Source organism: Etheostoma cragini, chromosome 10 (assembly GCF_013103735.1).
Source record: "Etheostoma cragini isolate CJK2018 chromosome 10, CSU_Ecrag_1.0, whole genome shotgun sequence".
Classification (NCBI taxonomy): domain Eukaryota; kingdom Metazoa; phylum Chordata; class Actinopteri; order Perciformes; family Percidae; genus Etheostoma; species Etheostoma cragini.
The window spans coordinates 1,018,519-1,038,817 of record NC_048416.1 but is presented as its reverse complement, the minus strand read 5'-3'; the positions used below and the strand labels follow the sequence as shown (position 1 = coordinate 1,038,817).

The 20,299-nt window shown below is 42.6% G+C and overlaps 2 protein-coding genes and 1 long non-coding RNA gene across 3 annotated transcripts in view; 2 read left to right on the top strand and 1 right to left on the bottom strand.

The window, feature by feature from the left end:
• The window catches only part of acsl4a (acyl-CoA synthetase long chain family member 4a), a 10,780-nt gene extending 4,832 nt beyond the window's left edge, over positions 1–5,948 (bottom strand). Inside the window, 10 exon segments of the mRNA XM_034884124.1 lie at positions 79–251; positions 341–480; positions 650–721; positions 883–1,006; positions 1,706–1,856; positions 1,962–2,100; positions 2,906–3,015; positions 3,116–3,293; positions 3,382–3,926; positions 5,862–5,948. Of these exon segments, the coding sequence (XP_034740015.1) occupies positions 79–251; positions 341–480; positions 650–721; positions 883–1,006; positions 1,706–1,856; positions 1,962–2,100; positions 2,906–3,015; positions 3,116–3,293; positions 3,382–3,738 (1,444 nt within the window). The 5' untranslated portion in view covers positions 3,739–3,926; positions 5,862–5,948.
• LOC117952051 lies at positions 839–7,676 on the top strand. The gene is made up of 3 exons (XR_004658305.1): positions 839–849; positions 5,423–5,429; positions 7,594–7,676. It is a non-coding gene; the product is annotated as an uncharacterized LOC117952051 (long non-coding RNA).
• Positions 7,677–10,300: 2,624 nt separating this feature from the next.
• On the top strand, positions 10,301–14,157 carry eif4ebp3l (eukaryotic translation initiation factor 4E binding protein 3, like). The gene is made up of 3 exons (XM_034884123.1): positions 10,301–10,682; positions 12,346–12,522; positions 13,612–14,157. Exons 1-3 carry the CDS (start codon positions 10,550–10,552, stop codon positions 13,638–13,640), a joined length of 339 nt encoding a protein of 112 aa, XP_034740014.1. The 5' UTR covers positions 10,301–10,549; the 3' UTR covers positions 13,641–14,157.
• The last annotated feature ends 6,142 nt before the right edge of the window (positions 14,158–20,299 follow it).

Genomic DNA, 20,299 nt, shown 5'->3' with positions numbered 1-20,299 from the left:
ATATATATTAAAAAACTATAATATCATAATTATTGATTCCACTCTCTTCCTCCTGCACCCTTCTACATCTGCTCTTACCCTCTGTGATGGTGCCTGCTCCACAGGTTTCAGTGAGGCCGTAGCCCTGACCCACTGGACAACAGAAACATACATTCATGAATCTCTGAGTGGCCGAGGACAGGGGGGCTCCTCCGGACAACATCATCCTCACCCGTCCTCCCAGAAGTTTCTTCACCTTCTGGAATAACAGGCTGAAAAGACACGTCTGTGTTTTATTTGAAGTTAAACACCATAAACACATTTGTAAAAGGGCAGTGAAGGAGGCGTGGTGGTTTCTTACGCATTGCAGAGCGGTGCGTCATAGCCCCTCTTGATCTGCTCCAGTTTATATTTGTAGCCCAGTGTAAACAGCGTCTTCTGAATGAAGCTCATTTCCTGAACTTTGCTCATCACATTCTTGTTGATGCGATCCAGAATTTCCTTTTAAGTTGAAAAAAGTAAGGATTTACTTTATACATTTGGTGATGAGTCAGTTAATAAGGATTGTGTGTAAAACTGAGCAAACAGAGAGGAGAAAAAAACATGGAGAGGGCCAACAGGGTAGGGAGAGATGGATGGACAGATGGAGAATATAAAGCAGGTTACTCACTGGCACAGCTGCCATCAGGGTGGGCTTGAGCACAGAGCAGTCTCCTTTACTTCCTCTCTTTATCTTAGTGGACTAAAGGGAACAAAACACACTGATTACTTTAGACAGCAACACTGATTAAGCAACAATGTAGAAACGTGTTGCTAACCACACCCTGGTGTGTTATTAAGAAATAAAGCATGACAGATATGTTGAATTAGGTGGTCCAACCTGGTGTTGGTGCTGGGTATTACCTGGTCTGAAAGGGTCTGGGGGGAAGAGTAGCCGATCCGACAGCCATATGTGACACATGAGATTTCAGCAGTCATTTCCAGAACATGGGCCAGGGGCAGATAGCCGATGTAAGTGTCGTTCTGCCTGCCACCGCACGGGAAGAGGAGAAGTAAAGGTTAGGGCGGGGAGCAGCGCCCGCAGCTTTCTCTTTCCAATGATCGCAATAAAATACTCGGAGTGCCGTTCCGTGGTTCACAGCTTGTGAATTTAGATGGCACAGTCTCAAAAATGCACCCTCCATCTCCGTTTACACCTCTAGATAGCTGGAGGGGGGGGGGGTTATTGTGCTGCTGGAAGCCCGGCCCAGCACACATTTATATGGAACATTCTACAGTTACCTACTTGGCATTTCCAGTGATTTAGGTGAACTAGAGATGGGCTGTTCAGTAAGAGCTGTGGAGGTGCCATTGAACCCTGGTTTGGTAAAAAACTACTGCTGTGCAATTATTCAAAATTTAAACCAATTATGATTTCAGCTCCTAATGATCACAAAAGCAGAATAATTCAGAAAAACGATTATTTTGCACATAACGTGTTGAAAGTAAACTATTATTTTGTCTTGTGTTCTGATTAAAAAATGTTCAAATAGAAAAAGTATTAAGGGAAATTTCTAAGTTCTAGGTGTTTTTTCTAACGTTTGTTTGTTTAACATCGTACCTGTTTTTTTAAGTTCAACATATGCAACATCTTTCCAAAAGTCAACGAGTTAAATAATTAATTAATATTTATCACAAATTTGAGCAGCCCTACTAAATGTATGTCTGCTGACCAACATAAACTCACCCGAGTCCAGGGATGCGTTGGCACTGGCCCGTCATTCCGGCGGTTATGTTACTGTGGACAATCATGACGCCTTTGGGTCTGCCTGTGGAGCCGCTGGTGTACATCACCACGGCCAGATCAGAGGGCTGGGGCGTCACAATGGCCCCCCCCACTGCAACACAAACAAACAAACATTGTCTTTTACAGTATGGGTGAGGCTTTGCACCCCAGAGTTTGACAAAGAAGCACAACCAAGGTGAGTCAGACAAATACACACTGTTCTCAGGCAGCGCGCCCAGCTCTCGTACGGCCTGCATGCTGTGGGTGGACAGTCCAGCCGGGTAGCCTTCTGGGCTAATTTTCTCCTGGTCCACGTAGATCACATGCTTCAGTTTCGGGATCTGTGGAAGCACATTCTGGACAGAGAGGACAAAGCTGCAATTACAACAGCAGGCCCGATCACATGATTTCTTTTTAAAAATAACAATTTCTAGCTCCACATTTGTTGACATAATCTTTACAACGGCAACCTGACCTAGGAAATCAATCTACTGGAAGATCCACGAAGAAGTTAAGAACCTAAAAAGGCTGTTAAACATGTACCCTGTTTATGGAAACTAATTTACTCAACTTTAAATTCTTAAATTTCCTTATCTTGAGTATGTTTTTGGGGCATTTTAGGCCTGTATTTAGATAGGACAGGCGAGCTACCCAGGCAGCCTTGAGTAGGGATTGTAATGAGGTCTATGCACAGAGTCCATGTAAAACCTTCACCCTATCCTCTCTCCCAATTATCAGTCCCGACACAGTCCACATGTTGATGCACTTAATGCTTTATAATGCAATAAGACTGAGCCCCAGTCATAGACTACACTGTTTCCAACTTCAAATACATCTCAACAGATACTGTGTTCATTCATTCATTCATTCATTTATTTATTTATGTGGCTGCATACAATACACTACATTGTTCTGGGTTCCTTTTGCCAACTTTGATGAAATCATGTTTTAGTGTGTGTCACCTGATATAGATAGAAAGTAAATATATATTGCTTACTCTGGTGGGAACTACTAGAATTGTTGAGTCCTTGTAAATTCTAGAGTGGTCTAGACCTGCTCTATCTGTTAAGTGTCTCGAGATCTTTCTTTTCTCTTTTTATGAACTGATACTGTAAATAAAATTGAATTGATCCGATTGTGAGCTGGAAGGGATTAACTCACTTTCAGTTTAGTCTCAAGCAGTTCCACACTGGTAACTAGATGTGTAACTCCAGTCTCGTTCAGTCCAAATGCGATAGCATCTTCTCCAAGCGTGGCATAGAATGTCACCACTGTTAGGAATACAAAACATAGAAACCACGGTTATAACATTGTTCACATGTTGTGACATGCCATCTTGCACTGTACTTTACAAAACTGTAGTATACTTACATGGGAAGTTGTGCCTGAAGCATGCCTGGGCCGTGATCATCCACTCTGCTCTGGTTTCACAAAAGATTGCAATACTAGTTTTGGGCTTCTGCCCCAGAGCTGCCAGTCCACTGCCAAACTCACTGACTGCAGTGTCCACTTCCCGGTAGGAGAGCCACCTATACTCCCCCAAGATCAGCTAGCAGGGGAAAGAGTCAGCATCAGACATCTCTGTCCTCAGAAGCATCCCTCCCCCCCATTAACACGACAGTAATGGGAATCCTTACTTTTTTGAATACTTTACCGCTGGGTTGAATCTCATTCTCTCGACTCAGTATGTCCCTGGTGCCGAGACAATCTGCCTGTCCAAAGCGCTGCACGGCATGCTTAAACAGCTTATCCAGTGTGTCCTTCCCCGGGATGTCCTCCGTGGCCAAGGAATCAAAGTGGTCGACAGAGCGGTATGGGCCCTCTGGGCGGCCTGTAGTGGACCGGGCCTTTATGCGCTTGGACAGTGCTTTTCTTTCCCCGGCACCAGTGATGTAGTACCAGGGCAGGAAGGACAGGGTGGAGTACAGCCATACCAAAAGGTGGATCGGAAATAAGAGGATAGACTGGAGGGAATAGTCTGACTGGAGACCCATACTGATCCCTGGAAGAGTGCTCAACGAACTACGAAGTCTATTTTTTAATGTTGTATAGGTCAAAAGAGGTTTGAGGTGTGTCAGACGGGAAGCTTAAGAAAGAGAAAATCCCCCCCGAGTTGACAATGTCTAGAATCCCTCAACTGTACAGTGAAAATATTTGGTCCGACGTCCCTGAAATGTTATACCTAAAGTTGGAATAAAAGAGAAAATAAGCACATGTGACACAATTAATCAATGCATTTTACAAGTCAAAAGTCAGAGCAAATAAAAACTCAGGAGTATATCAGTTATGTGCCAACAGCTGTCTGGAAGAGGCAGTTGTACTTTCTCTATTTCATGATGAATAAAAAGTCAGTAATGCGCTGATGTATCCACCCCTTCCTCTCCAAAACACCTTCTTTTTACTCCGTGGGATTCACATTCCTGTGAATCATCGCTCTAGCCTACGTCACACATACTCTATGTGTATATCCGAAGAGGAACATCTGGCTGTACTCCAGAAGGGGGGGGGGGCTAAATAAAGATTGGGATCCTACGTTTTAACTTTGGCCAGCGAGGTCGAGATCCTCCCACTGGCCCTGACCCCCCCCCCCCCATTGGAAAGCCTCAGACAGGTGTCCAGAACACAGATGTCAGGACATTGGCAGAAGAGAGATCAGCTGTTTCTCAGTGAAAGGAGGGGGGGGGGGTCTGAACAGCAATGCTGAATGATGTGTTTGATAAGGAAGCCGCTTGACACTGTTTCCTGATTATAAAATGTATTATATCAAAGATTCAGCGTCAATTTACAAGCTCTGCAAAAGCTCGGAGAGTGTCTCCGACAGATGTACACACTCTAATATCTTAGAAGGACTTTACATAGGATGTGTTTAGGTCACCTGCCAGGTCACATGCAGGTTTGCTATGTGGCCATAGTAAAGGTCACATGGTGGATAACATCTCCATCCACTCATCACTCATTGGCTCATCAGCAATACAACAGAACCTGATTCAAGTCCCAAGTCATTAGATACAGGGGCGCGCGACAGAGAAAGAGAGAGACAGACACACACACACACACACACACACACACACTGAGAGACAGAGACAGACACACACACACACAGAGACAGAGAGAGACACAGAAAGACAAGAGACACACACACACAGACTCTCTCTCTCTGTGTGTGAGGGACTAGTTAATGGACGGTGAGCCTGGCAGTGGATTCAGGCTCCATGTCATTGTTGTTTTTTTTTGTTTCCTAGCTGTTACCCTGGCAGTCCTTTCACAACCTTCCACTCTCTGCTTTACAGTTCACTGAAACACAGATTAGTCCACCAGTAAAATGTCTTGTGTAAGAGGCTGCTCCCTTCCACTACCGTCATGAAGCCGCTGTGAATCCTTGTTCAGACTAGCTAGTCTATCTAGTTTTGTCTAGTCTCGAGGAAGTGACCCAAGTACAAAAATTATATAAATCATTTCATTTGTAAAACCCAGGTGCGCGTGGAGAAAGGCAAACCTTGGCACACGCGTGCATCATGATGATGACGCGGAGTGATCCACCCGGCTGGCGTCACCTTCCTGGGATGATAACGCGTGTTACACAGCCATATACACATATGAATGGATTATTTTCATGGTGGTAGTAACGTTAGACGGATACTGCTCATGTAACCCATTTAAATTAGGATTATATGCCAGGAAAAATGTCCCCCCCCCCCCAGTGTGGGCTGGTTGCCTAACGTCATAACGTAACGTACAAAAGTTAACGTCTTAAAACAATACAAGCTAACGTTACATTTAAATTAAAGCTACAAAATAAGAATGTATCAGGACGGGCTATCTTAAAACGACAGTGAGCTGTGAGGCTAACTCAACCGAAGATATTTAACGTTATTTGACGGTTATGAGACAATGCAGTGAGGTGATGACAGAAGCCGCTACACGCTGCTGCTGCTCGGCCAAGTTGAGAAACATTAGCCACCGAGGATGCAGCTAGCTAGACCCAATTCAACATTTCTCAGCCAAATGAACCCCAACACACAACTACAAAGAGAAAAGACACTGCCGTCCCAGAGACAGGGGGACACAGAGAGACACAGAGAGAGACAGAGACAGGGAGAAGCTGAGGCACTCGTACCTTGCGCGGAGACCGGCCAGTCGTGATGTTGTCCCCTCACAATGACCGACAGTTACCTTCTCTATGGAACTACAGACCCGGAAATTCCACGTCATCTGATTCCATATTTCTGGACCAATGAGAACCCGAAGTGAATTTGCTCTAAGCCCCCCCCCCCCCCCCCCTTTTCTTCTTACGTCCGCGGTTTGAGGATGGTATCATACAGGAAGTCCCGCCTCTGAAAGTCAGTCAGGTTACTCAAGTTCACGCTGTGTGTTGTCTAATGATGAATGCAGAAGCAGTAAAAAGAAAAACTAGTGAAAAAACTACATGAGAATCTAAGATATAACATAGGAATGAAACACAACATGTAAAATAAGGTCATATATCACGAAAACAAACGAGATGTAAACATAAATGTTTGAAGAATGCATCTGTAATTCAATAAAAAACCATTTCTTTGTCCCAGTGGGACTATATGTATATTAGAACAATGCACAACAAAACAGAAAACATGAAATGAAATATTAATAAACGACTTTAGCGAAATAAGCTTCAGGTTATACATTACAATAATAATTGAACATTAAATGAATGAGTGCAAAAAAAACAACGATATAAGAATACAAATATAGAAATGAGATTCAGAAAATATTTGTTTCAGTTTTATTTTTTTAAAGATTATTTTAGCTCATTTTTAGTCCTTTATTGACAGGACAGCTGAAGACATGAAAGGGGAGAAGTGTGTGGGGGGGGGGGGTGACATTCAGCAAAGGGCCTCTATTTATGGGCGCCCACTCCACCAACTGAGCTATCCGGGCACCCAAACAATGTGAATTTTAATAGTGCAAAAAAGCCGCAAAATTCGTATGGAAGGAAGAGTCCTGGAGCTTGGGCCTCCTGAGGGGAGCCACAGGGAACAGGACTTGTGAGGAGTCCTAGGATCCCGCCCGCTGACATTAGCACACAGTGGAGAGGGCTCGGGGAGGGAGTAGAAGTATTTCTGGTATTTGAGGTTTGTGTTCTGAAGGCTGATGGAACCAGCAGGTGAAGAGAAGGTCACGATGCTCTGAGTGAAGGAGTTTTACAGTTGTATTAGGATGTCCTTGCTGACCCCGGAGACACTACCTCTTCCTGAGGATCTCCTCTGTGTTGGAAGCACATTTCAGCAGATTATGCCCAGGTATACGCTATATTTTGCAACAATCTCCACCTGGTTCCCAACTGGCCAAAGCCGGTGGCCTCTGGGTGTTGGAGAAGGTCACTCCCATCTCCTTCTTCAGGCAGGAGTTTCACATCACTCTACAAACTCATGAAGCTCTGAGCTGTGGTGCTGTCAAGGGCCTGGGAGCAGAGATAGGAGAAGTATGTCATCAGCAAACCAGACAAAAAGGTTGTCTGGGTGGCCCTGCAGACACCAGTGTACAGAACGAAGAGCAGAGGTGAAAGGACACAGCCGGGTGGGGAGAGGGGGGAGCCACAGGCCTGACATCACTCATGGCCCTGATGGCCTTGACACGCACTTCTTCACCTTCACAGAAGATATCCTGAATCTAAGTACACTATGTATCATTTCAAATGTTTATCTGCTGGACAAGATGTCTGTGGATGTCTCCTGCCTCACGGACATTCTCAGTGTATGTGCCCTGGAGACTTCACACTGCTGTAAGTTGGATATTGGACCTTTAATTACTTCAAAACTAGTATTAAGTCCACACAATGCAAGTCTGTCTTCCCTGTTAAGGTTGGGAAGAAGGTACCGGATACAACAGGCCAGCACTGAGAGGCTCAAGAGGAGCTTCTACCCTCAGGCCACTAGGATCCTAAATGAGGACACTTCTTGAGACCGCGCTGAGCTGCGGACAACCAATTACAATGCTCTTGAAGCTCACCCCACTCAGTGGTCAGTGAAGGCCACTCAAGGTCAAGCTCAGCTCAGTAAGAACCCTGCAGTGCACATTGGTAATCATCAGAGCTTATATGTTGCACTTTTAACTAGTTTTTAACATCAGAGTAAAAAAAAAAACCACAGTGACAGAAGAACCAGCTGAGAACAAGAAAAGGATCAGCACCCGGTGTAGTGATGTAACTATGGCATGCAGCTGTCATAGGGCCTTATTTTGTGTTATTTTGTGTGCACCAGATAATTCATTTCCTTTAGTCAGGGCAGGATGCAGCGTACATAACATACAAACTGCACTGGGAACTCCATGGAGCAATAGACCATGCCCTGTACCCTGGCTAAAGGACATGTCCACCAGGCAGCACTGAGACGCTCAGGAGGAGCTTCTACCCTCAGGCCATAGGGTCCTTAAAGAGGCCTAAAGACTCTATTTTTAGATCATTTCATGTGACTAATAAATAAATAAATTGATAGATTAATTCATGATTGAACTGCCAAAATGCAAGCAAACCGACAAGGATTTTTTTAAAACTCTTTTAACTGTATTTTTTAAGGAAGCTACTACAGGTCATAACAACCTGTTTTATTCCATTTGTAACATTGAGTTCTGTTGCAGTACATTGACCATTTGTTAAATGATTTGCCAATTTGTAACAAAAAAAAGGAAAAAAACAAGAAAAAAGATAAACCTCCAAGTACATCATGTTTTATGTGTAAAAACAGTGGCCCAAATGTATTCATGCCGATGTCGCCCTCCAGTGGGGGGGAAGGAACAACTTCCTCATACACAAACGTCTCCTGCTTCACTGAAATTCTCTGTGTGGGCTGGAGACTTCAGGCGTCACATCACACTGCAATAGGTTGCATTTTGGACCATTATTGACTTCCAAACTAAATATCTTTGAGACGAGCAATGCCCTACCCTGGACCCCTACCCCCGCCAGCACTGAGAGGCTCAGAAGGACTCAGCTTGGTCCAGACTGGGGAGATCTGGGATTGCCACTGGTTGCAGGATCCCATCTCTATGTCCTTTTGCACTGAGATTGCCTCCAGTGAGGACAAGCCTTGTTTTTCCAGTGAGGGAGATGCTGCCCCACACCATCAACCTGCCTCCACCAAAAGGTGGAGCGTTGTCCGCATCTTCTCCACACTTTAACCCCACAACCAACGGCTGTAGGCAGAATCTGGACTCATCCCTGAACATAGCAGATTTTCACGAGGGCAGCCCACATACTCAGCTCTGCTGCCCATCCAACAAATGCATGTTCCTTTCAAACTGGGCACTGGAAGGGAACTAACCGGGCCTTCCAACGGGATCAGATGTACTGCCAAAAAGCAATTGTTGCCACAGAGATATAATCTACCAAACACAGAATTTCTTACTTTCTGTGCTAAATTTAATACATATAAACAGTGGCCCAAATGTATTAATGTTGATCATCAAAGGAAACCAGAAAGGAACTGAAAGTGCAAATTAAAATTACAACATAGTTTTTATGATTTAAACTGTTAATCTCAAATATTGCCAGTAAACATTTAAATAAATGAAATGTCTGTTAGTCACTCTATTGCTGAAGGAGGTTGGTAATGAGCCTATGATGAAAGTTTTGCAATATTTATATAAGCCTATAGGCCTATATAAATATTGCAATACTTTCATCTGTGCACTTGCAGTGTACTTGCACTTGTAAACTTGCAGTATTAAGGACTGAGTGTCTGTTCATGGAAGAAAACTAAACGCTGTTATTACAGTTTGAACAGTATACACAACAATATTGAACTATGAGGCCACCACAATTCTAAAAACGTAAACGTATTAGAGTTCAATAAAAAGAAAAGATACAGTAAATGGCGCAGCTCTTGATTGTTGACAGAGATGTGCAGCAGCTGTAAAGATCTCTGATCTGTGCTCGTGAGCAACGTGCACACTCTGCGCCACGCCCTCGGAGGCCTGTAGGGGCAGTGTTGTCGCGTGAGTAGCACGGACAGGTGGAAGTGCGCTTGTTTAACGAACCAGAGAAACCCTGGAAAGCAGTTTTCTTAACCCTCAGGTTGTCCTTGGGTCAAATTGACCCGTTTTCAGTCAAAAGAAATTGCACAACAAATGGGGCCGTCGAAATAAGCTGAAAATCAACATTAAAAATATCAAAAAACATAAATAAAATAAAATGTTTGATGGCAGACAACACAATGTTTACAAAGAAATAAGAAAATTGCAGTCATTTATTTTACCCCAATACCCCACAACCACATTAAAGGGCTGAAGAGAAGCTTTCCTAAAGGATAACAGCTTGAGTGAGAATGATAGGCTGGCGGGAACATTGTGTTTTCTCTTGTATCATAAAATAAAATATTTACACGAGTCCGGAAAATATCTGTGTTCTCTTCATAATATTTGATGATCAATAAGCAGATTTTCCCCTCCTACTATAGTTACCTCCTCTCCGCCCCCACGGACTGTCCCGTGTTGGAAAACATTCGCACTACCACATAGCCGTTGGCCCACGTGCCTCAGAGCTGTTGCACAAAAACATCACGAGTGGCTGCCTACTCCTACAAATACAGCGCGTGGTAGCTGGTCGGAGGCGGACACCACCGAGCCCCACACTCGCCGCTTGTTAGAATTATCAGTTTACAAGTTAAAGTTGCTTTACTTTTACTTTAGTAACAGGTAGTTGTACATAAAAGAATAATAATATTACTTTCTAATACTAATAATTTCGTTGGTCTTTGTGCAAGGCTGTGCGCGAGCTTTACATAGCGAGTTTGAGGACTTTATCGCTCAGGCTGCAGCAGAGAAGCTAGCATGTCGACCGGCACAAAAGATGCTAAAAGCTGCCCTATCCCCACCAGGGTGTTCACCCCGAAGGACTGGTCCCAGGTTCCCGACGTTTACAGCCAGACACCCGGGGGGACGCTCTTCTCCACCACCCCTGGAGGTAAGAGCGGGGGTAGGGGGGGGCTACGCTTTCTCTCGGGGTTTCATATTAGTTTTTAGAAAGTGTGTTCGCACCACGGAACTTGCCAGAAAAAGTTAGCTAGAGTTGTGACGTTAACCCAACGACTTGTGCATACGTGCAAATGCCCACAGCTCAACGACAAGCTCTCGCGAGAAGCTCCAACAATACAATACAAAAAGGCTCTGATAAAATCTTTTTAAAGATATGATTTAGCTCGTCCTAACACCATACAATAACCGAATTAGCTTAAACTCAACAGTTGGTAATTAAACATAAATGCTGCCAACAAGTTGCTGTCATTTAGTAAATCAAACAATACGCCTATGTATGTAACGTTAGTCAGACAGTATTTATGTCTCTATTTCCTTTGCTAATAACATAACAATACCAGTAACTTTTCCTTACACATATATACAGGGTTATTGGCATAAACATACAAAACATGCATTGGGGTCTGAACACATCAAAAACATTGACAACAGGAGTGGTCTAGCCCGACTTGTGACTTAAGGGGGGGGCAACAGACGAGTGATTGGCCTCCGCCAGTGGAGGAGTGGGGAGGCTGTCCTATCCCCGCTGCTCTTTACTTTGCATTTCAGGAACAGTAGAGAACATTTTGTACAAGTTAAAAGGAGGGGAGGGACATGTCGAATGTGGGGAGTGTGAGAAATATGTTTTTCTATTATTAGTTTAAATCCGTACCAAAAATTGATGGCACTGCTAAACATGACATAGGAACTTGTATTCCACTTTGTGTGCAACACCTTTCACTCTGCCAGAGTCATTCCATCCATGTGTTGCTAGACTGACCCCATTTTTACACAACTGCTCTGCACTCTAATGCTGTCTTGGAATGCATTGCTTGCACTATGCTATAGCTCGCGGTACAGCCCTCGCCCCATTTCTCTCTATTCCCCCTCTGCTTTGCTTCCCTTTGTCCAGGATGCATTGCTCACCACAGTTATTACATAACATGTTTTTCCTCGTGGCGAGGCTCAGTAGGTTTAAACTCCAATAAAAAAGTAGCAGACCACTCCTTGACTCGGTCATGTCCTGGTCAAACTAATCACAACACACTGTTTATAACACTGTTTTTGCTTGGAGTTGGCCCAGGTCCAAATGGTGACAGACATGAGACTGCCAGGAAGATTTTAGATGTGGCAAGCTGCAGAGTTTGTGTGATTGCTTTTCCCTGAAATCATGTCATCGCTGTAAGAAAACTTGAGAAAGCTTGGATAGATGCCTATGCATGTCACAGCTAGCGTCAATGTTAAAGATTTTACCCAGTCAAGAAAACAACCGTGGCTGCTCAAACCTCAGGGCCTCGTGCTTCAAAGAGAATGTTTTGTACTCTGACTTTCCTAGAACTCATGGCAGGGGCATCCTTCACCCCCCCCCCCCCTCTTCTGCACACACACACAGAGCGCTGCTTTCTCACTCCAATCGCCTCTGGTGGAGGATAATGATACTAACTCCAATTTGCACCTTGCTAAGCTGTAAAAATGCTCTTGTAATAACTATTCTATCATATGTTGGATATTCCAGCATTTGGTGTGTTGGTTTATGTCTTTAGAGCATTAAGTTTACTTTTGGTCAAGTGGGATTTGATGTTCATCTTTTCTTTTTTGTCTCTCAAACCCAGGTACCCGCATCATTTACGACAGAAAATTTTTGTTGGATTGTCGAAACTCCCCTCTTGCCCGTACCCCCCCATGCTGTCTGCCCCAGATCCCAGGGGTAACAGTACCCGCTACGCACCCCATGGGAAAACTGCAGGATCTCAAGGAGGAGGCTGAGGAAGAAGAAAAGGACATTGCAGGTAAGCAAACAACTAACCTAGTTTTCTCTGACTAGTTTTTATTGAGACTGGGACACGCACATTTCAAATTCAATAGTGCAAACACATGTCTATACATCTTTCATGCTTTTTCTGTAGTTTTATAAAAATCGAATTATCCCCTCGAAATGCACAATATTCTAAGAACTACTCCTTATTTTCCCGATGAATATAATGCTTTTCCAGCTGTGTTCTCATGTACTTGAAACCCTTTTCTTTCTGCCATGAGTCCCCAGTTTTTACATTGTCATGAGCATTCAACATGTGCTAGTACAGCATAGATGCAGCAGATAGGTGCAGCATATATTCTTGCGGTGCTATGCCTACATTTTTGCAACACAGCAGTTGCTCAGGCATTATGGCCATGTGTTAGTTTAGTCTTTTAGAGGCTGTAGCTTTTATGGATTTAACTAGGCTTTAAAACTAGGTCAGTGGCTAATTACTAAACAATCACTATATATGTCATACTGTATAAGCTAGGCTTTTTCTAAATTGTAGGCTGATGGTGTTAGCTGTTAATTTCATGTTGACAAGTTAAGAAAAATCAAGTTATTTAGCAAATATATGGGTCAGGTGATTTTTTTTTTTTGTGGGCCCTTTCCAGAGGATATAATCACTAGTGGGGAAATTAAATTATTGCAGTGATTCATGGCAGTGTAACCAAAGGTTTGGGATCATGGGCAAGTTGAGGTATCTATTTATTATTGAGCAAAAATACATGAAACCATCAATCTGTCCCTCTCCATTCGACCTGTCAAAAATAAAGACCATGGGGATTATCGTTGACCCCCTTTTACCCTTTCACCCTTGTCTGGGTCAATAAACACACAGGACTTGTCACGCGGTCTTGTTTTGCAAGCTCCACCCAGTAGTCAAATGTTTAGTGTTCTTTTTTTTCTTTCTTCCCAGTTATGAGTGCATTGATAAGGTCTGTACTTTGCCATCTTCTGTTGTCTGTTTAAGGTGTGGCTGTGCTTTGGGTACATACACACATGTTGTGCAAACTGCCAGCTGATTGTCAAATACCTCCCTTTTAATCTCTAAACGGTTTCTTCTCTCCCTTTCCAACAGATGACAACCAGTTTGAGATGGACATCTGAGCTCCAGTATTACCTCCTGTGGAGAACTATTAGTTAAAACGCCTCCAACGTCAATAATGACTGTAATGCATTTAAAGCTTTTTTTCACCTTTTTTTTAAATAAAAGCTTTTGTGAGGAACCAAAAAGAATGGAATAGTTGGAAAAGTATAGGGTGTTTTTGACCCTAAGTGTGTTAAGCAAAGAAATGGTCTGGTCACTTAAGAGCTGCAGCAGGATTGAAAAAATCCATTTTGATTTAACTTTTTTTAATCTTTTGTAAATAACATTGTACAATGTAGCCTCTTTTTTAAGTTGGGAAATATAAGATGATTACATTAATACATGTAGAGTTTTTCACTGCAGGCATCAGTTGTTTTGTATCTTCCCCCAAAAACGGATGGCCAACTTTCTTTGTGTAGGGCAAACAAGTGGTTCCTAATATTGGGGGTCAGGGCCTTCTGAAAATCAGCTCCAACTCTATTTTGTATGGAGGGAGAGCTATGTGAATAATTTCAATTAAAGGCTATTCAGACTGTGGGCAGACGTTTGTGTTATTTTCTTTGTGTGTGTGTTTGTGTTAGCAGTGTGTTTAAAAAAAAAAAAAAAAAAAGTGGTATTCCCTTCCCTTTTTTTTTTCTCCTCAAAATCTTTAAAATAGCTTTTAATTCCATAATACCAATGCATTGGGAGCACTGCATAATCAATTCCAAATAGGAATATGAGCAAAATGATCAGGATTGTGTTCTACCTTTACAGAAAGTGAAGAAAAAGGAATATTAGGCTGTAATAAAATATCAGTATTTGCATTTTTCTGTACAAACTCAAACAGTTACTTTATAAACTGAAGAATGTCTCAAGGTTATGCTTTACTTTGAATCCCTGCAAAAATATTTGGTTACATATCCATTCTTTTGGAGAACTGCTTCACATCTGTGTTGCATGGAGTTGACCAACTGCTGGCACTGGTGAACAGGTATTCCAGCCCAGGACCATTCAACTACATCCCATAATTCCTCTGCATTACTGGGTTTGGCCTCAAACAGTTTTTCTGATGTCACCACAAGTCTTCTATGGGATTAAGGTCTGGGGATTGGGCCGGCCGCTCCATAATATCCATCTGGAACCAAGACTGCTTGTCCTTGTCTTGACCCATTTTAAAGGCATTTCTTTTCAAGTATTTTTATGTACTTAAACTGATACATGATCCCTGGTATGTAATAAATAGACCCAACACCACAGTATGATTAACATCCCATAACCACCATGCTTTACTGTCTTAACAGTGTACTGGGGCTTGAATTCAGTGCATGGGGGGAGACAAACTGCATGTGGCCCCTAGACCCAGAAAGAACAATTTAGCTCTCATCAGTCCCAAGAATGTTGCTCCATTTCTCCTTTGGCCAGTCAGTGTGTCCTTTGGCGGATTTCAACCTATTCAGTACATGTCTTTTTTTCAGCAATGGGACTTTGCGGGGGGGGGGGGTTCTAGCTGATAGCTTTGCTTCACACAGCCTTCTTCTGGTTGTAACAGTACTCACAGTAACTGTAAGTCTTCTTTGATTTTCCTGGAGCTGATCATTGGTCAAGCCTTTTCCATTTTGCCTGTTCTTCCATCCATTCCAATGGTAGTTGACCATGTTTTCCCACGTCGTGGATTTGGATTCCATTTCAAGGCATTTGAAATAATTTTGGCTTAACAGCCTATCATTTTCTGCACTTCTTTATACGTTTTCCACTCTCCAATCAACTGTTTAATCAAAGTCCGCTGTTCCTCAGAGCAATGTCTGGAACGAGCCATGTTGCTGAGTGTTTCAGTGTGAAATGCACTATAACCAGCAGTCACAACATTTGCTTCCTTAAATATGGGCCATAACTGACACCTGTTTCTTCACAGAATCAATCAACTCACCAATTGAACACAACACTGCTGTTATTCTGAACATGCCCCTTTCAATTACAGATTCAATTCCACAGAATGAGCAGCATGCACGTCATGGGTAGTGGGTCTGTTGTTGTTCTAGGACTCTACAACACTTACTAGGACATTATTTGCCATGTAGAAATATCACTTCAACCACAAAACATGATATATGAGGTTAGTGATGTTGGACTGCTATTATTTTAAACACAACTGTATATTTGACTAAGACTTTGTCCGTAACACCTTGTGTAATGTAAAGGATTATGGTGACCTCATTTATATGAATGCCCCAACCCAAGTATTGAAACTACTGGACTCTGTTTATCATGCCGCATTGAGGTTTATTACAAACTGTAAACCTCGCATACACCACTGTGAACTTTACACACGTGTGGGCTGGCCAGCATTGGAGAATCATAGACTCAATCATTGGTATATGTTCATCTATAAGGGTATTCTGCGTCTGCTCCCCTCATATCTGTGTGAATATATTCAACCAAAAGCGGATAGACTGTATTTTTTACGCTCACAAGACTTACTGCTACTGTCTGTACCAAGTGTCCGCACAGAAGTTGGTAAGGTGACATTTCACTATTCTGCCCCCACAACATGGAACAATTTACAAAAGCTCTGGAAATTGAAGAAAGTGGTTGCAATTGGTCAGTTTAAACTCTTGCTCAAAGGTTTGGAAATGAAATCTATGGTCTGTAAATGTTTTAAATAGTTTTATGAAATTGTTATGAAATTGTTATGTAATTGTCTGTAATGTATGGAATTGTTGTGATCTGTGCCGCTGTCTTGGCCAGGACTCCCTTGAAAAAGAGATTAGTAATCTCAATGGGATTTTCCTGGTTAAATAAAGGTTAAATAAAAAATAAATAAAAAAAGGCACGAGTCTCAGAACCCTACACATGAACGAGTTGATGAGTTGCGTGACATCTCATATATGGAATGGGATGTTTGTGTACACTGTTGGAGTGACCTCAACACAGGCAGACCGACTTGGCCAGTCTGTGTTGAACTGATTGAGCAGTTAAGCTTTGGGCTAAGTTAATAGCATTATGGTCAAATATATGCATACTCTATGTTGCACAAGACAGAATATTGAACAGTAAAATCTTAATATATGACAATACATGAATCTAACAAAACAAAACATCTAGCTAATAATGTGTTGTGGATATTTCTGAACAGATTGAATTGAAGTGCACCATGTTCCTGAAGGACTGTCCCAGACCCATGTACCCTGTATAGCCTCACATGTACAGCCTCACACACTATCAGCAGAGTCAGGGCTAGATATGCTTTTGTATGCGTTTGTTCCAGACCTGATCTGTAGATTAGGGAGGGTGACTGTAGGAGTAGTCCTGGTCCTAAGGAATGAGGTCAGCTGTAGCTCAAAGACCAGGCATATTGAAAACGCTCTGCAATGTGGGGTTGGGTGTGACACCTGCTGGTATTTGACCAGGCAGTTATTTCAGGCATGTAATTTCGGATTTGGTAAGTATCTGTGAGTTATGATGAGGCAAATACGGCAGACATATTGGCTTCAGCACTGATGACCCCAAAACCTGGATTTCAAAGGTATTGCTGATGTCACTATACAGTATCTCTATAACAGAAAAGCAGATCCCTATGTGTCATAAGTTAGTGATGTCGGTCCGTCTGCTCAACTGGTCGAGTCCCATGGCCCTAAAGATGTGACTATGACACACTTTGCATTGCATCAAGGTTAACTGAGTTTTGGCCAGGAGCCTTTAATTATCATGATTTTATGTATTATTTATGATGAAACTCAGAGCACGTTTAAACATGCTCAGTATTTGGTCCATCACAACTTTTCGAAGATCATGCCAAATTAACTCACTGTGTGCCGTAGTGCTGCTGTCCGACCGGAACCAGACCCGACACACTGCGGTGCAGAATGATAAGATAACATTTTGCTAAATGTCAGGGTATTACTTAATCACCTTGCTGTTTTTGTAAGACGTGCTGATTGAACCCCCATGTTTAAAAAAGTATGTGTGTGTGTTAGGCGCACGTGAGAATAAGGCCAGGTGACCGTGAAAAAACGCTACATGCTCCCGTTGTGTGGTTTTGACAGATTTCCTCTCTGGCAGAGGGGGAGGTATGGAACTGAAAATATAATGTGTGACTCAGTGAGGAGTGGGGGATTTTATCCACATGCAAATTTACTGTTACACTTGATAAAATCTTTCAACGTCCCCAAAAGGTTTGGGGTTTATATATTATATACTGTACACAGACATATGATTTTTTACTTTTTACTTCAAGAAGCATGACATGTTGTCTACAATTTGAAGTAACTACTCAACACATTGTCAACAGTGACGCCTTTTCCCTTTTGACCCATTGAAACCCAAACATGACAAATTATTGTTAAATGAGGTACATCATAAGGTAAAAGGATTGTTGACTGTCTAGTTTAAGATAGCTATCTCATGACTGACAAGTCATATTTTGAAGTAAGACAAATGCTCCCGTATCATTGTGATTACAAGTGTGTTCACTTCGGACAAAATTTACTACAGTGTGTATGCAATATCTGCCTTTCATAACCATCTGTAATTGTCATGTGAAATATGTAAAATATTCTTCTAATAATAAACTGATAAATGGGATTGCGTGGAGACATTTTTGTAGCAGTGGTAATCCATTGCTCAGAGTGGGAGATCCTCGGCAGCATGTTTATCACCGGCACGTGACAGTGACACATCAGCTTACCAGTAACATTCTGGGCAAGTATCGATCTTAGAGCTCGGGACAACAGAGTCTGCAAATATGTATTTAACATGGCATGGGATTTTATTGTTTCAAAATGTGATGCATTCTACAAACCATCATCATTCATCTTGGCTTGTAGAGAACCAGTCAATGGTTTGATTGCCGTACATCCATAACATGTTGTTTTGGATAATATCAGCCTTGTACCCCTGCCTTGCCTTTGACTTTCAATAAACTCTGGTAGTCTTGCTCCACTCCCCTTTTCCATAGACAAACTATTTCCCCTTTTCACCCCCTCCCTCTGCTGCCCTTCCAATTTCCCTGTAAGAGAGTTGGGTAGAGTCCGCTGGTCAACCAAGCTCTATTTTCATCAGCTGTTCCTGTTGAAGCTGTTGGTACAGGCTAGGGCTGAATTGCCGTGGTGACGATGTAAACAGACACTCATACACAAGGCCAGCTTGGTCACGTCTTTCATGACAGGGTAGGGACTGGGTGTGAAGTGGATCATATGTTTATCTCTCAGATGAACGCACATGCATAACACTGATTTACATTACTATTATGCCACTTGTTATACTTTGTTGAGTAAATTATATTAAATTCCTAGATGTGCTGCACTTTATTAACAGCTTGTGTCTCGGGTTTCATTCACCTCTTGGGGCGGCTGTGGCTCAGTGGTAGAGCGGTCGCCTGTTGGAAGGTTGGTGGTTCGATCCCTGGCCCTGCAGTCCCATGTAGAAGTGTCCTTGGACAAGACACTGAACCCTGAGTGGCCCCCGGTGCCGCCCCATTGGTGTGTAAGTGTGTGAGTGTGCATCTGATGAGCAGGTGTGTAGATGTGTGTGAGTGTGTATTCGATGAGCAGGTGTGTAGATGTGTGTGAGTGTGTATCTGATGAGCAGGTGGTACGGCAGCCTCGGCCACAGCGAGTGAATGTGTGTGAATGTGTGTGAATGGTGAATGGTTCCTGTACTCTGTAGAAACGCTTTGAGTAGTTGTTAAGACTAGAAAAGCACTATATCAGTACAGTCTATTTACATTGCTTGGAGTACACTAGATTCATAGACATGTACTGTATATTGTGAAATATACTTGCCTCACTGATTTAATCTGTTAAGCTCCTGTAGGTGAGCTTTGCAACAAAGGACTTAAAGTCTAGAAAGTTCCAAGATTTGTTATTGTCCTTTAGCTACACTGAAAGGCAACCTTGGCCTTGCTCATTTTACGGCACAATAAATTAGTTGAGAATGACAATGCAGAATACACTGTTGTGCTCACTTTTAGGATAAAGCTTATGATTCCTTAGCTGTTTGTTGCAGGATCTCTGATATGTCTCACAGGACAGTCTCAGATCAGTCTTTTGACTGCTGCTGCTTAATGTGTCACCAAAAACAATACTTTTCACGTTCACATGTTTTCCATGCATGACTTTGTACTAGCTGTACATATAGCTTAGAGTGTGTTTGCCAAAGGTCAGCGGGTCCTCGTTTCTCACCAGTGGCCGACAACTTTGCTGTCATAGGCGACATATTGTAAATACTCATTGTGCGACATGGTCTGCTATCACCTTGCAGAATAGAGACAATGTCCCTTTAAATTCCACGGTCAATGGCAGCTGCCCGGCTGGCTGCTGGTATGTTACTATGTCCATACTGTACTCATGTAATGTCCTGTCTAACGGAGGAGCTGAGAGGATGTTTCACAACCCTGTCTTGTCTCCCAAGCCTACTACCCATTATATGCATGGGTAGCTATAATAGTAAAGATACAGATGAATAATATACATAATATTGGCTTGTAGAATAGGATACTTGAAAAAAAATAGATTAATTACCTAACAGCATGTAACATAGCTCCACCTCACTGAAATGGACTTTATATGTATATATACATACTGGAACCATTCACCATTCACACACATTCACACACTGTGGCCGAGGCTGCCTTACAAGCTTCCACCTGCTCGTCAGTTAAACACTCACACACATTCACACTCGGGGTTCAGTGTCTCGC